General features: G+C 46.3%; 1 protein-coding gene and 1 long non-coding RNA gene across 2 annotated transcripts; one reads left to right on the top strand and one right to left on the bottom strand.

The window, feature by feature from the left end:
• Positions 1 to 2,168: 2,168 nt before the first annotated feature.
• GUSB (glucuronidase beta) lies at positions 2,169 to 14,197 on the bottom strand. Its single transcript, XM_083806599.1, has 12 exons — positions 13,925 to 14,197; positions 12,205 to 12,387; positions 11,556 to 11,737; positions 10,919 to 11,061; positions 10,222 to 10,409; positions 9,184 to 9,336; positions 8,195 to 8,373; positions 7,653 to 7,799; positions 6,418 to 6,502; positions 4,717 to 4,893; positions 3,662 to 3,797; positions 2,169 to 2,391 (listed from the first exon to the last, which is right to left on the bottom strand). Exons 1-12 carry the CDS (start codon positions 14,159 to 14,161, stop codon positions 2,237 to 2,239), a joined length of 1,965 nt encoding a protein of 654 aa, XP_083662725.1. The 5' UTR covers positions 14,162 to 14,197; the 3' UTR covers positions 2,169 to 2,236.
• Positions 13,970 to 15,063, top strand: LOC310884620. The gene is made up of 2 exons (XR_014574310.1): positions 13,970 to 14,109; positions 14,280 to 15,063. It is a non-coding gene; the product is annotated as an uncharacterized lncRNA (long non-coding RNA).
• Positions 15,064 to 15,626: the final 563 nt, after the last annotated feature.

Here is a 15,626-nt window from a genome sequence, read left to right as displayed (position 1 = left end):
TCAGTACTGTAATTCTGTTTCTTGAAATGTACTAAGTTGTGATCTCTTTGAAAGAAATTGTATGCTAGCAGTAGAAGGATTAAAGCCTTTGGGTCCCCAGAGATACCAGTTTATAGAACTTCTGCAGCTTCCTTGTGTCTCGCTGAATGTTGTGTGCACATGGGGGTGTAAAGGTTGGGCAGCATTGACTTGAGGCTTTACTGTTTACAGTTCTTTAAGCAACATGCAAAAAACGTTAAGTATGTTGTTTTTATCAGTTCCTTCTTTCCTCAGTTCTGTAGGCCTGCTTTAAATTCTGTCTGACAAGACCACAAAGTATCTGGAAACTGCTGTATATTGTCTTGGTTTTGGGGGGGCGGGGAGGGCAGGGGGTGGAGGGAGGGAGGGAGGAAGGGAACTTCTGGGGAAGGGTTGGATAGGCGGGTTGGGTTTACAATTGCACTGAGCTGTTAAGAGCAAGCAGGAACTGATACTCTGAAATGTGTGCTTACCATACATGTGCATATTAAACTTTGCATATGTTTTGCTGGACTGAATGAACGTATCTCTTTCTCTTCTGCAACCACAAGCCCTGTGTATGTCATAAGGATCTGAGCTCGTTTGTAATGCGTTAACAATGTCAAATCTTTATTTTCGTGTGGCAGCTGTTGGTATGTCATGCTGTCTGTTGAAAGGGGGAAGAAAATAGTTTAAAAAATGTCGAGAGAGTGAGAAGTTGAAATGGAGTTCAAACACTGGCAGTGGGCTTAAATACTGTTCACTCTTGTATCAGGTTACATTTGAGCAAGTGTCTTTTTAATGTGGATAGACTCTTATATTCTGTGTTTTTAGTTAATTAGAAAATCTGTAAACCTATCACAAGAGTAACCATCAGGAATGTTGATAGTATGTTTTTCTTTTCCTTTAGATGTTCAAGAAATATTGTTTCAAAGTCTGCAGTAAACATGTATGTTGTTACTCTGCATGTGGCAATGGAAAGTGGTGTTGGTCCCTAATCACATTTAAAGGAATGAATTTGGCTGCCACTGCACAACACAAGCAAATATGTTCTTTATATTGGCAGATGTTTTAGTTACTTTCGTGAGGTACTAACAGAAGAGCCAATTGCAGAAAAAGTAGGCATAGCAGCAGGTTCACATGGTTATCAGTGAATTGGAATAATGAGACTACGTAACTGCCCCAACTTCCAAAACACAGAAGGCAGCCTCCGCTTCTGTGGTTCTGCTGTTGGGTAATGCTGCTGTTGGGACAACCCCAAGACCTTGCAATAAGTTTGCAGGCTAAGTGTCCCGGGCTCTTCTGTGAGTACTGGCACAATCTGTTACAGTTCTAAAGCCTGGCCTTTGGAGTCCTCTAACACTGGCGTGCAGCCTGAAAGGGAAGTTACTGCACGACATTACTGTGTAGCATGTGCACATCAATTTACACATGATCCTACCCCCAAATGTTTCAGGCCAGCATCAAGAAGGTGTAGATGAAATTTCTCCAATAGAATGCTGTTATTGTAGTGCGCAGTGAGAATTGAATATGAAGGAAGCTCTTCCATGCTGGAAGGTAAAACTGCATCTAATAGCAGCAATTGATACTGTGATTTCGTAGTTCTAAACAAAGGTCAGTTGATGTAGTACCGACCTATCCAACATGCTCCACCTTGCTGCTATAGTATGAATTCCATACTGTATCGGAGTATGTTGGGTAGCCTGACAGGAGTGGTTCACACCCTTCCTGAGCGCTGTTAGCTCTCAGAATCTCTCAGCCAGCCACAAGTGTTCTGTCCAGCTTTAAATACGAGAAGTTTTATAAATTGTCTGTAATCCTGTGGCCAATACGCTGTGATCTGAGTAGTAACAGGTAGGGGACGATAACTGGAAAACCTCATTCGCACTGGAAGGATGTGATGCTCATTTAGAGTAACTTGGATTTTTGAAGTCTTCAGCATTGGTTTCTGTTTTTATTTTTATTTTTTGCTATAAACAGATACCTCAGTTAGGATCTCTCTAACTTAGCTCCTTGAAACTGAATGTTCATTTTGCTACCTGGAAACAGGAAGCCTACAGATGTGGCTAAGCATAGAAAAACTGATGTTTCTGATCTGCTTTGTGTCATAGTAACTACTTCAGGTGCAGTAGAAATTGCATTAGACTTGCAAGACTTGTGTCAGGCGTAAATGTTATTTAAACAGAAATTTAATGAAAAAGTTCTGCGTAGTACCCAGCTGTTATACCTTTTCATTTCATTATAGAAAGAGGATATGTGATTTCATTATAGGAGGAAGACAGCTTGATTCATTTGCAATCTTCCAGTATCTCTCTCTCAGAACAAACGCAGCTGACTTGGGTTGTCGCTGGCGTGTAAATATTCCTTTCTTGTTCCCCAAAACACGTGTGGTCCCTGTAGAGAAGTTACAAAACAAAGTATATACAAAATGCTCTTGTATCTCCCATTGCAAATTGTTCCAATGCATGTACTAAATCGGGTTAGGTGGAAGAGACCTATGCACTTTTTTCCTGTACAACGGGGAACCGTTGTGTTCAAGGTACAACGGGGAACTTGGCAATATAATTTGCATGATCTTGGCAAGATCGACTGATAAAACTGAGCAATAGAGCTGCAGTTCATTGTGTTTACAACTGGAAGTCGATGACAGTTAATTCAGGTATGCCCAATAACTTGATCAGTGTTATATTTACAGTAGATGCTCCTTCTGCCCTTAGTGCCACCTTGTAACCTGATGGTGAAGACATCAACTACTAATTGTTTTGCTGTACTATCCTTTAGTGGTGTCCATATCCCTTTTGCCTATTTTAGCCTTGATAGGAAACTAGAAAAAATGATTTCAACACACAGAGACTGGAACTGCGTATGTATACTTAAACTTGTCTACATCTTTCCATCATCCTATTTGAAACTTGTATTACTTTTCTGACTGCTTCTGTGATGACTTAACTTTTTAATACCTATGTTGGTGCTCTAAAAATGATTCTTAAAGGTGTTTCTCTGCCTGAAATGAACACTGACTGTTCACCACCCTAACTTGCTGCAGGTGGCATATGTATAACTGGTTCCTTAATAGGTCTCCTTCTGAGTTGTAATAGTTTAATTGCTGTGTGATTGTCTGCACTGTAGTGCCCCATACTTGGCAAATGCACTTACCTTTAATTAATTGTGGATTAAGTGTCAAGGTAGACCATTGTCTACCATTGTGGCATCTGGCCCTCCATTGCTAAACCTCAATACCAAGTTAATAATACATTACTTAAGGTGCCCCATTATTAAGGGCAGTTGTAGATGAAATATGAAGCAAGATGCTTCCCTAAAAGCTAACTGAGGAATGCCAAGAAAGAGACATAATCCGTCTGCTCACTCAAAAGCTTCCCTTGCATTCTGCCCTAGAGCACTGTCCTGTGTTCTGGCTAGCATTTTTGCAGGTGGAACATCTTGGGGAGAGATGGAGAGACAGGATGCATTAAGCGCAGGCAGGACCTTCCCTCCTGGTTCTAGTTATGCTGGGCTTTGTCACAGAAACCAGCCATGTTCTGTCTTCATAAGCAGAGGATCTCTTTTTCGTACCCTACAGCACAGTATTCTTTCTGTGTGCCATAACCCAGCTTAAACTAGCAGGAAGGATGGAGAATTGTCTAGGATATAAATATAAGCTTACCTTGATTAGTCATAAAATCAGCAAAGTTCCAGATGAGCTCCCCAATCACATACTCTTTCCTCTTTTTGTCAAAAACAGAATGGTACTCTCTCAGCATAGCTTTCTGATACTCCTCGCTGAACATAAGAGGTGGATCCTACAGCCAGGAAAAAGAGATGGCCTTGAATGAAGGTGACAGTTAATCTCAGCAAAGGCTCCATGTTGTTCACTTCCCCTTTACTGGAGACCTGCTTCCTGAGGACAAGCTTTACAGGTGCTTGGTCTTTTCATTGTCACTGCATTTACAATGGCTATTTAGTGAAGATCAGCAATTACTGAAATTGCAAAGGGAAATGCATCAAATACAAATGTAAGGGACAGCTGGGGAAAATCTGTGGTTTTGCTTTGTAATGGTGCTTTGTGATCAGGATGGGAGTGGCATCCCCTTCTGTGTGGGCTGGTGTCATGAAATGAATGTCCGCTCTCCGGTGTTCTATCTTCCAGTTAGGAATTTTCTACAAATGCCAAAGTACGGATTTCTGAATGCCTCTTTTAGAGGTTTACATGGAATAAGTTTAAATTGACAATTAATGATAGCACGATTGCCAGAATGATTAATTGTAAAAGGAAACACACTGTAGCTTAGGACCCAAAGAGAAGTGTTACTTGTTCCGTACATGGAGTGGAGCTAATACCAGCGGTCAGCGCTGTTGAAAACTGCTTGCCTAGCAGAAAATTCAGGAGAGAATGGCTTTGGCTCTAGAAGTCAAAACCGGCATTCTTATCTCGTGTGAATGAGAACTTAATAGCACCGTGCAAAATGTTCACTGATTGTTTTTTTTTTCTTACCAACCACTAAAAAGTTAGGTAGAATCTTACCTCTTTGTTAGTCAGTGGCAAAGCTCATTGATTTCAGTGAAGCAGGATTACAATCCTGGAGTCTTTTGGACTGTTACCTAATGCATCTCAAAATTAAGTAGTCAGGCTCGTTGGTACCAATTCTTTCTAATTAGCTTTTGCTGAGACCCTTTAAGAAGAGCAGTGATTCTTCCAACTAAGGCATCTACAACACTTACGCTGTGAAGTCCAGGAACTGAGTCAGCTCCATATTCACTCTGGATAATAGGTTTTTGGTAGGTTTTATACCAGTTCTCAAACTGTGCTGTGAGTTGCAGTGGAATAACTTCCAGATGGCCTGGGTCGTGATACCAGGAGAAGTAGCTATTTACACAAATTACATCCACGTAAGGAGCCTACAAGAAATAAGGTGGGAGTGGTTTGTCACAGAGCTCAGTGTAAGCAGTCTTCATTCATAAACTAAATCTTGGTTTCATAGAATTCAGTTTTGTTACCTGTAGAATAATGCCTTCTGTTCTATCCGTGAGACCCTCCCAACATGACATGTTTCCCAGAAGGGGAAAAAAGAAATTTAACAAGGCAATGGTGTATTTGGCGTTTCCTTGCAGACTTAAGTCACAGCAAAGAGTTAAACAAGAACAACCCATTTCACCCTTAGGTTTGTTAGAAGTTTTAGAGTCTTGAAGATGTCTCTGGCTTGCTGGTACTTGTAGACATACCGAATATTGGAATGTGATGGTCAAGTTATTAGTCAGTTACTTTGACTAGCAACTAAATTTGTGCATCAATGGTGCAATACTAAAAAAAAAAAAGCATTCTGCAAGTTATATGCCATTTCTACCACATGGGCAGTATGATAAAAGGGCACAAAGCCCCCTAAAGATAAAGTGATGTTGTATGTAACTTGTTCAATGTTCTCTTAACATGTTTTGTAATAAAAGAAAAAATTCTAATATCACAGCAGTGTATGAGATCTATTCTTTGGTTTTGTTTTTCTGTGTTTCCTCACGCTTGTCAGAACCTGGTGGTGGGGCTGAGATAGTCTGTGTGCGTGCCTGATGTAACAGCGGTATCCAGGAGCAGGATCCTTCCAAAGTAAGGCCCCCAGGATCTTTTCCTGGGGTGGGGAGGCAGAGACCTCAGGTACAGAAGGTCATTCCTGCTAACTGGTGGAAAGCTTCAAATGTTTCTATGATTCTCTAACCTGTGGCAGGGACAGATGGTAGTATCACATCTACCGAACCTACAAACTCACCTGCTAACAGTGTTTATTGTACACTAGTGACACAAAGTATTAAAACCACTTTGAAAAATCAAAAGTGACATAGGAACTACCCCTGAGACCAATTTGTGTGTGCTACAGATGCTTCATTCATGCTACAGCCAGCTTGAAGCACGGGCAGCCAAGGAAAGTACCTTTCATCTAATTACACAGCGCCAGGGTTTCAATTATGAAGCTGAACTTGGGCTGGAAGAGCTTTTAGATTATTCAACATTAACAGACATCTGCCAAAGATGAGCTAGAGCCATTTAAAGCAGGAATTAAGGCAAAGTCTCCTTCTTCAGACTCCCACAAAGGCTGTTAGCATTTTAAGAGGTTTAAGCTTTGGTCTAATTGCAAATGGAAAGCCTGAGCATTAACAGACATAATCACAGGAATAGCAAAGTATCACCATGTTACCAGAACCCAGGGGGCTGATCCTGTGCACTTGACTCAAGATAACTCCTCCTTTCTCTTACAGACTTTTTGGCTGCCTACAATGATGGTGTATGGTGCTTTATACTAGGAACTAAAATGTAAGTTTTCTTCTGCCTTTCCTTAAATATCATTAGAGCATTTTGCAAGGTGAGGGAAAGGACCATAAAGCAACTGATAAGAAATTTAATGTATGAATTAAAAATGCTAGAAATTAACTTACACCACGATCAACAGCATAGTTGGTATCGGACACAAAGGTTACAGGTCTGGTGGGATCGAGAGCTTTAGTGTGAGCTATCAATGTCCTGTTTGTAAACAATAAAACAAGAGTTCAACAACAGCATGGAGAAGCAATGTGGCCAAGCACAACCTCACCTTCCCGAGCTCCCTGTCTTTTTACCCACCTCAGACATAGGGAGCTTCTTTCAATTTAGTAGGCAGAGTATTTTTAAGTAAATAGTGCAGGACACTGAATGATTAGCTGCTACAATGTGCCTGCAATTCTAGCCAGTCCTGTAGAGTATAAATATGGCAGAGGCCTTTATCTGTCACAAAGTTAGTGTTATCCCACGTGGAAATGAGCAGAGTGGAAGTAAACCAAACACAGGCAAGTTAACTTGTCTGTTGGGGCCAGGAGCTTGAATGTTGGAGAAGGGACCAAAAAGATGTGAGAAGGGTGATGGGAAGCTTCAGAACAATTCTGGGGATGTTTCTCCAAAAAACACTAGGCCCTAGCCCTATGCCACAGCAGGCAAAGCAGGTTGGCTGCTGTTAGGAAATGAGACAAAAAATGGGAAGGTCAAACTCTGCTGCTACCTCTGCATTGCAGGAGGGTGCTGGACCATTCTGAGGAATGAAAATTCACAGCTCTCTCTTAATGAACCTAGAGCTACCAATGACAGTCTGCTACCCAATTACAGAAATTACTCTTGACCATCCAAAGCTTAAATCTTTTTAAAGATAAAACCAAGGAGTCTGTAGGGACTCAAAGCAGTGACTTCGAAGTGGGGTGTCACTAACACCTGCAGAACAAATAACTAGCACTAGCTAAAGAAATTCATCTACAGAATTAAATGCCAAATATTTTATAACTTTACTGTAATTCTCAGACTTAGAGAATTTAGCATTTGTCTTCCTTAGGTAGGACTAAGGAATGACCCATTCCCATCAGGCCTGCTTGACCCTTAACTCAGAAGAGATGCTCAGACCAAATGGACTTCTGGTAATTTTGCAGAGGTTTACTGATTCAGAAACAACAGGTTGAGACCATTATTTGGTTCTGGACATCGGTTCAACGTATGTGGCAGTTACGCTTTTAGTTTGCATCTGTCAGTACAGTCTCAGGGTTCCTAAAAACTGCTGGCCTTTTCTTTATTACTTCTCTATACCGTCCCAAAGCATGAAGGTGTATCACTTGCCAAGGTTCAAATCTCAGCCCTGTGTGCAAGCACTTACTTGAAGTAGTAAGCTGCTGGGGACAGCTCTGATGCCGGCTCGTTGGCTACTGACCACATCACAACTGACGGCCTGTTCTTATCCCTGCGGATCAGCTCCTCCATCACAACAAGATGATGCTGCAGTGACTTGTTCCCAAAGCTCTCACTGAAAAGGAAACAAGGCCAGGTGAGGATACAAAAGCCATCCTGTTTGCCTGTCTGTCTGATAACTCGGGGGTGTGTGAGCACAGCTGAGTCTCGAAACCAAATACAGCTTCTGCCCTATTTCCCCAAAGCCTGCTGCACAGTTCAGGGCCGTGATTTGGACTCGTTAATCAAGCCAGATCTGAGGACGCAATGCCCATGTGGCAAAACGCCCTCTGGTTGCCAAACCTCACTGGTCACACGTGGCATTGGGGGAAGCTTCAAAATGCAACGGGCTGATTTCTAAATAGAGCAAAGTACTTTCATTATCAGGGAGTTACAAGTTGCAGGACAGGAGGGGGAAGCTTGCAATAAGGATAAGAAAGAAACATGGGGAAGGGTCTTTCATGCACTTACGGCATTTTAATCCCCACTCCCGGGCACTCGTCGATCACCACGATGCCATAGGCATCGCACAGGTCCATGATCTCCTCAGCATAGGGGTAGTGGCTGGTGCGGAAGGAGTTTGCCCCTAGCCAGCGGAGCAGGTTGAAGTCCTTCACGATCAGGGCCCAGTCGAGGCCTTTGCCACGGATCTGAGGGGGAAGACAGGAATGGCTTCTCCCTGCTTCTCCTCACACCTCCGCTGGGCAGCCCTCCTTCCTGCTTGCTCCCAGAGCATTTCCAGCCCCACGCACTGCCTCTAGCTTCCCACAAGACCTCTCCACACGGTATTTGTTTCTGAGCACAACGCCATGCACAGCCACCAAGACCCAGGGTGCTTGGAGAAGCAGCCTCAAGTGAGAACCTGCACTGCAGCCACCCACCATTTTGGGAGGCGCCCTGCCAGGCCACCCTCTCCCTCCACAGGGGTTCTCCATGAGGCAGGGCAGGGCTGAAAGGCCCCGGGTAGCGAGGAGAGGCCCTGAAGGAGCAGGTTCAGGGCTGGGCTGGCCCTGAGGTGAGCGGCACGGGCAGGGACGGAGCCTCCGGAGGGGCTGTGGGGCCTCCCTGTGGCCGGGCCGCGCCTCGCAGCCCCGCGGCTCAAACCTTCCCGCAGGAGACTTTGCCCCCTCTCATTTCTTGGGGAGGGAAACCGATGAAGTTGCTATTTCTGACTGGTAGTGGTGGCCAGGAGGTCGTTTAGATCCTCTGCCAACACAGCCTGGGCTCGCCGTGCACCCTGAGAAGGGCGTTATGACTGTGGCAGGTCTGGGCATGGTGTCCCTTATTATTAAAAATAATAATAAAGGCAGCACAGATCCTTACCCCCGGCACCTCCCAGCCTGGGAGAAGGGTGTGAGGAATCAGCCCCTTTGGGCAGAGAGGGGAGGTGAGAGTAGGCATTGCCTTGGCAGCACCGAGCATGGTGCCAGTAGGTGACCCGGTGGGTGCCGCACACTTACATCCGCATCCTCGTGCTTGTTGACCCCGTGGAAGTAGAAGGGCTTGCCGTTAATGAGGAACTGCGTGCTGGTGACATGGACAGTGCGGATGCCGACCGGGAGCGTGTATATGTCCTCCAGCAGTGCCTCATTTGCCTGCGCCTGCATTTTCACCTGGAGTCCCAAGGCGAAGACACACATGAGGTGCTGGGCTTCACAAGGATCCTCTCTCCTTCCCCTCACGTGTAGGGGCTATCTTGACCTCCCATCCATTCCCCCGCCCTTCCTTGCTGCCTGTTCTTCACCACTGCTTCATCTACCTTTTGTGATCCCTGTGTAGCTCTTCAGGAAGGAAGCAAGATCTGACTAAACAGAAAAGAGAAATCCAAGCTGAGGAAACTGAAGGATGAAGAATGAGGCCTGGATGACCCTTCTAGGGCACATTTTCCCCAAAAGCTTCTTTTTCCCTTACTCATCCAGCTGTTTCATTGCCCTGACAAGGCAGCAGTATGCCTCTTCTCCTCTGCACCTTGATACCAGGCAATGACTGCAATGTCTGCTCACAAAAGAAATGATTCTGAGCCTCTGGAAACTCACAGCAGCTTATCTGCCCTCATTTGTGCATCTCAACATCACTACTTCCCCTGGACTTGCACAGGGTCTGCCAGGCTCTTTCTGTTGAACTCTTGTCTGGCAGAGTGGGAAGAAAGCTCATTGCAAAGGAAAGCATGTGAAAGAGGTCAGCAACCTCTCAGTTTATATGATATCTCCTCCCCTATATTGTTTCAAACAGTCATTTTGCAGGAGGTGGATCAGGCCATCCATGTGAGAGGCAAGCATCTGAGTGTGGCATGCCCCCCTCTTCTCACTGACTGACCTTTCCATTCGGCATCAAGGAAGCTGGCAAAGGTTGATTTGATTACAGCACGATTAGCAATGCCATTCTTGTGATGTAAACAGGATCCAGAAGAGTAAGGAAGATGGGCCATGTGGCAGTTCCTTAATGCTATTATACAGTGAGAGGAAATGCAGGCAGAAGGGAAGAGATGGCATTGTTACCTCTAAAAAGTAGCGGTATCCAGGGTTCTCATGCATCAGATATGGCCACCAAAGATTTGGATTCGGGACTTTTAACTCTCCAGCTGGTCCATCGCCTGTAGCAACCACTCTTCCCTCTTGGTCACGTAAACTCAGGGACAAGGAATAGAGCGTGCTGCCGACTACTGATACCTGATATTGCACCTTTGCTAGTTCAGAGGACAACAAAAGACAATCAGAGACTGGCATGAAAGGAAAAATACATGCGTAAAACACTGGAAGGCTTTCACATACAGCAGCATTAAAAAGCCAGGGAGATGCAGAACAACAACAGAGTAGCACAAATTGTAAGAAGCATGACATGTCTGTCCTCAGGTCTGGAAGTTTCCAGGAAGATTTGTGTATCACAGTTTTGTTACTTAGAGATAATTGTGCTTTAGGTGGCAGGAAGAATGCCCCTACCAAGAAATTCAACTTCTAAAAACAACTGATTGTCCCTTCATTTTAAAGGTAATGTCTTGCAAGTACTTGTTTTTTCTTACTGCTTTTGAAATTTTTATATTCCTGAAACTGCTGAGCTGTGCAATAGACCAGCTGAGGTTAAAAAGAAAGTCACTATGAAAGATATTCAATTGGACGCTTGCAGGTTATTTTCTCTACTGCCCTTGTCATCTCCATTTGGAGCCTGAGGTAGCTGCTGTAATTGTTCTGAACCTACCAACACTCTCTGATGAAGTAGTTGTCACAGTAATATCATCTATGTAGACAGAAGGAGTGGTGTAAAGCACAACCGGGCGATGGATTCCAGCATAATTAAAGAAATCAAACCTGATGTTCTGTACAAAATAGTTCTTGGGATACCTGAGTGAGCAAGACAGGAAAAATGGCCGCATTATGTTTCATTAGACAAGAACTGAAGGCAGCATATGGATGCTAGCAAAGTGCTAGTAAAATAGTCTTTACAACAGGCTGGATCTGTATTTTAGTACTGTTACTGATGCTATGCTGAAGGGGATTACCAGTTAACAAACATCTACTGCACTGAATAGGTTTGATCCTTCAGGATAGCAGGTACTTGCACTTCCAGCTGAATTGAAGCTTCTCAAATCTGCCATTGATTCAGCTTGGCAAATCACTTAATCTCAGTTCCCTGTGCATAAAACAGACAGAGTAGTTCAGTGTAAATCTCATAACACTGAAGCTTAAACTTCTCATTGCTTGACTGATGAGTTTTGGTCTACGTACAACCCATTCTTTTGTAGGTTGTGTGGAGGGCCTTAGAAACAGCAGCTGAATAAATTCCCGTTCTCTCATCCCTGAGTTATCCTCTGCAACGCAGCACTTTAGCAACTCACCTTGTTCGGTCATTCATGTACTCAATTGACCCCGGAGGCAGAGTGTGGGGTGTCAGTGTGTTATTCAGTGCAACAGTGATGCGGCAGGGAATCTGCGGGCTGCCCTGGACGATGCTGCTTATATCTGCTTCAAAAGGAAGGTGGCCACCTTCGTGCTCCACAACCTGCACTCCATTGACCCACTGCAACAGAAGACAGCCATGAGCCCGAGCGGTCAGGTTAGGTTTTTGTGGCAAGTTTAGCAGTGAGAAGGGAAGGAGTACAGCGACAGGCAGTTGGATTCCCAGGAGTAACGGACCTTCTTCTGGGCTCTTATTCCTTGCAAGCTCAATCTAGCATCCCTTCTTTACTGGGAGCTAAGTCTGCAAGAGTCACTGAGAGACTCTGTTTTGGGAAAATCGGCATTTTGTCCCTTCCAGGCCTGCAGCAAGGAAATGCTTTAGTTACTAGACCTGTTACTGGAAGATCAGAGAAGAGAGAGCTGGGAAGCACAGCCAAGTTCTTGGATGGCGGAAGATAATCAAGAGTTAAGAAAATCACAAACTGATATAAAAACCTTGGCAGAAACCTGTTCACTGAACAAGCCATGGGACAGATTTTAGCTCAACACGATCTCGGAAACACATGCACAATTACTCGTGCAACGTACCACAACGGAGTAGTAATGGGCGCTCCCAAACCGGAGCACCACCCTGAGGTCGTCCTGGAGCCAGCGCTGAGGAAGCAGCACCTCCTTCTCATACCAAACCCAGCCGATGTAGTTCTCCAAGTTGGGGTCTTGAGTGATATCGTTGAAGCTGGCAGGCACGGGCATGTCAATCACAGGACCAGTCTGGCAGGAATTGTACAGAAAAGGGGGAGAACAAATCATTTAAAAAAAGAAATTCTACTGTCCTGGCCATCCAACCTGACAGCCTCAGAAAATAAAATGCCTTTTGGAAGTGGAAATATCTGGAAAAACCTGTTTAGAAACTAACGTGGTCTGTCACAGGTCCTATACAAGTCCCACTTCATACTATGCCCTGTTCCTACAGGATGAAGCTGCTCCTATCTTTTCCCCTCCTGGTTTGTAACAGGGAAATGCTTTCATTAATAGCTTTGGCACTATCAGAAGGGTAGGGGGGAAATGCCCAGGTGGACGTTCAGCCCGACAAAATGTAGTTTCTCTTGCACAGCTCCAGCCTTTGCTGCGCAGTGCGGGCGTTGTGGCACCAGCTCACTGGTGCAGGGTGCTGCTCATCGGGCTATGAGCTGTGGCAGAATGGTGGCAGAAGCTGGGGATGTTTTGGGACAGTGTCCCCAGGGAAGGACTATGGAGACTGTTTGAACATCCTTAGGCTGAGAACAGCCTTTCTCACTCCCTAAAAGCAACATAGATTCCTTAGAATTACCATAGTGATAATTCGCTTGCTTATTATTAACATAAGGATTACAGGAAGGCAGCAGAGTGTTGTAATGCATTTAACTTTTTGGTAACCGGATTCTATTACACAATAGAGCTGTTCATTTTTAGCACCTGCTGTGCTCGTGATGTTGCAGAAACAAGCACTGCAGCAGCACGCAGCTGGGGAGCTTCCCCTTTCCTAAACGAGCTTTTCCACGACGAGTGGAACGAGGAAGGTCTGGTTGCCCAGGGACGAGCATCATGTGCGGGGCTGACTCAGCACCGAACTGCACCAGCACTGCAGAGAAACACACCCCCTTAGTAGACATCAGAAAATCCTAGCAGGAATAAAAAAACTTGGATGGAGAGGTGGATTTTGTAGCATCTGATGCAGGATAACCTCTGGCTGGGATGGCCATAATGTACGTCTCCTTCAAGGAGATTCTCTGACCCTAAAGTAGGGTAGGTGTACACCCCTTGGCCCTGTTCGTGGGGGTGTTGTGCAGGACCCCTCTCCTCTGGCTGTCTCCTTTCACCACACATCTAGCAGCACAGGGTCACGTCTCCCCTCTCCTTCCAGAATTAGGCAAAAAAAAGCAGCCAAAGGGCTAAAGAAGAACCCAAACATTTGCACGCACAGAACCCACAACTTCCATCAGAGCGGGAAGGGGGTGAATTTCATCCCAAACTTCCATCAGAGCGGGACAGGGGCGAATTTAACAACAGACCGAAGTCCCAGCGTGACTCCTCCATGTGGGACAGGGGCTGAAGGGCGCCCTGACCAGGCACATTTTCGGCAGTTTGGCTCTGCAGGGCGCAGGGGAGCGCTGTGTGAGAGCTCCTCGTGTGTGGAGCAACCGGCACCCAGCACCCCCGCACGGGGAGGAGAAGCAGCAAATCGCAGCAAAACGGGGCGACGGTGCCCGGGGCAGGGGATAAGCGGATAAGGGGCTCCCCGCCCACCCCCCTCACGCCCCCGCTATACCTCCCTCAGCGGCCGGCGGTACCAGCGCTGCTCGAAGCCGGCGGCCCTGCCCGGCGAGAAGTCGGCGCGGAAGCTCCAGACGCCGCCGAGCTCCTTCAGCTCTCGGGAGGGGCTCTCCCGGGGGTACAGCATGCCGCCCGTCGCCCCCCGGGCCCCCCCGGCCGCCGTTACCGCCGCCAGCAGCGGTAAGAGCAGGCGGCACAGCCCCGCCGCGCCGCCCGGCGCCGCCGCCGCCATTTTGGTTGTGGGCAGTGCCCGAGGGGGGGGGGGGCCGGGGCTGCCCGGGAGGTGGGTGGCTCTGTGTCTGTCATTTATTTATTCGCTCTCCTTTTTATTTATTTATTTTTTCCCATAGTGGCTTGCTGAAGTGGGAGGTGCTGAAGCTGTCGGGGAGCGCTGGTCACCCGGCGGCACCTGAGGGCAGGCAGCAGGGAGGTGCTGCAGCGCACAGCCACATTGGGACTGACCCTGAACGAGGGCAGCGCTTCCCATTCCAAACACGTCCCCTAAGAACTTCCTTACGAATAAAGCAGGACAGAAACACGTCTCCCAGAGGCCAGGGAGGAAGGAAATGCCACCTGATGGGTTTTAATTTTACAGCACATTTATTTGTAGTATTTGTTTGCTGAAGAGGTACCCACATGTGCAGCGATCTGTCGGTCACGCTGGGTCTGATTCAGTTAGCAAGCTGACAGCAGGCCAGCTTATCGCAGGGCAGTGAAAGGCTTGGTGACACGTGAGAGTATCAGAAAGGTGGAGGGACAAATATCAGGCACCACTGATTATGATCTTTTTACTTAAGTAGGAGATTGAGATATGATAATATGCAAAGACCACCTTCTTTCAAGCAGCAGGGCCCCACGTTACTCAGCACTGAACCCCGGGATGCTGAGCGATGGCTGCTAGGAATGAGGAAGTCCAGTCAGCTAAGGCCCGCGCAGATACTAAGCAGTCTGCAAGGAAAGAAAATTGTGAGCTGGGAAGGTGGAGATGTGTATCTTCTCACTGTTGGTGTTAGATAGTGATATCACCTCTTCACCTGAATTAAGAGTACATGATTGGTTTTTCTGCCACAACTAGCTTAGGCGGTGTATCGTTGTTCAGCTAGGGCTTTTCTTGGTCTCAGTTCTGATTTTACATCAGTAAGGACAGGCAAGAAGGTGGAAAATGATTTCTGGAAGAGGCAGACAGCAATGCCAGACATATTTTTCAAACACTACCCTAGGTAACTTGGCCCGGCTTGCAGAAAGGAAAGCACAGCCCCTGTGCTTCAGTGTAAACCAGAGCTAACGGTGGTTTTGTGATGGATAGGGAAGAGCTGTGGGTTGACCTGCTGGGCATGTTCAGCCTAAGATTAAGCATGTTGCAGTGCCAGGTGCTGAGGAGGTTTTTCCCTGCCAGGGGGCAGGCAAGCTTGCTGGCACACATAATCCTAGGAGGAGGGCAGTGACAGCTGGTGATGTGGTGAGTGTTGCAGGTGCTGTACCAAGTGTCTTGCTTTGTGAACACCCCCAAGTCACCTTCTGAACCCTGTGTAACATGGCATGGCACTGCTGGATGTAGCCATGTACTATGTCCACTAGCTCCTGCCATTTGCAGGTCCCCTGTTGTAGACAGACCCTCCTGCTACTCTAATTACCAGCCCCCTAGAGCTCCCCTGCAAGGGAAGATTCCCAGTTCTTTCACAGCAGTGAAAAGTACC

Source organism: Anser anser, assembly GCF_964211835.1.
Source record: "Anser anser genome assembly, chromosome: 20".
NCBI classification, from domain to species: domain Eukaryota; kingdom Metazoa; phylum Chordata; class Aves; order Anseriformes; family Anatidae; genus Anser; species Anser anser.
The sequence above is the reverse complement of the archived record's forward strand: the minus strand, read 5'-3'. Positions and strand labels throughout refer to the sequence as shown.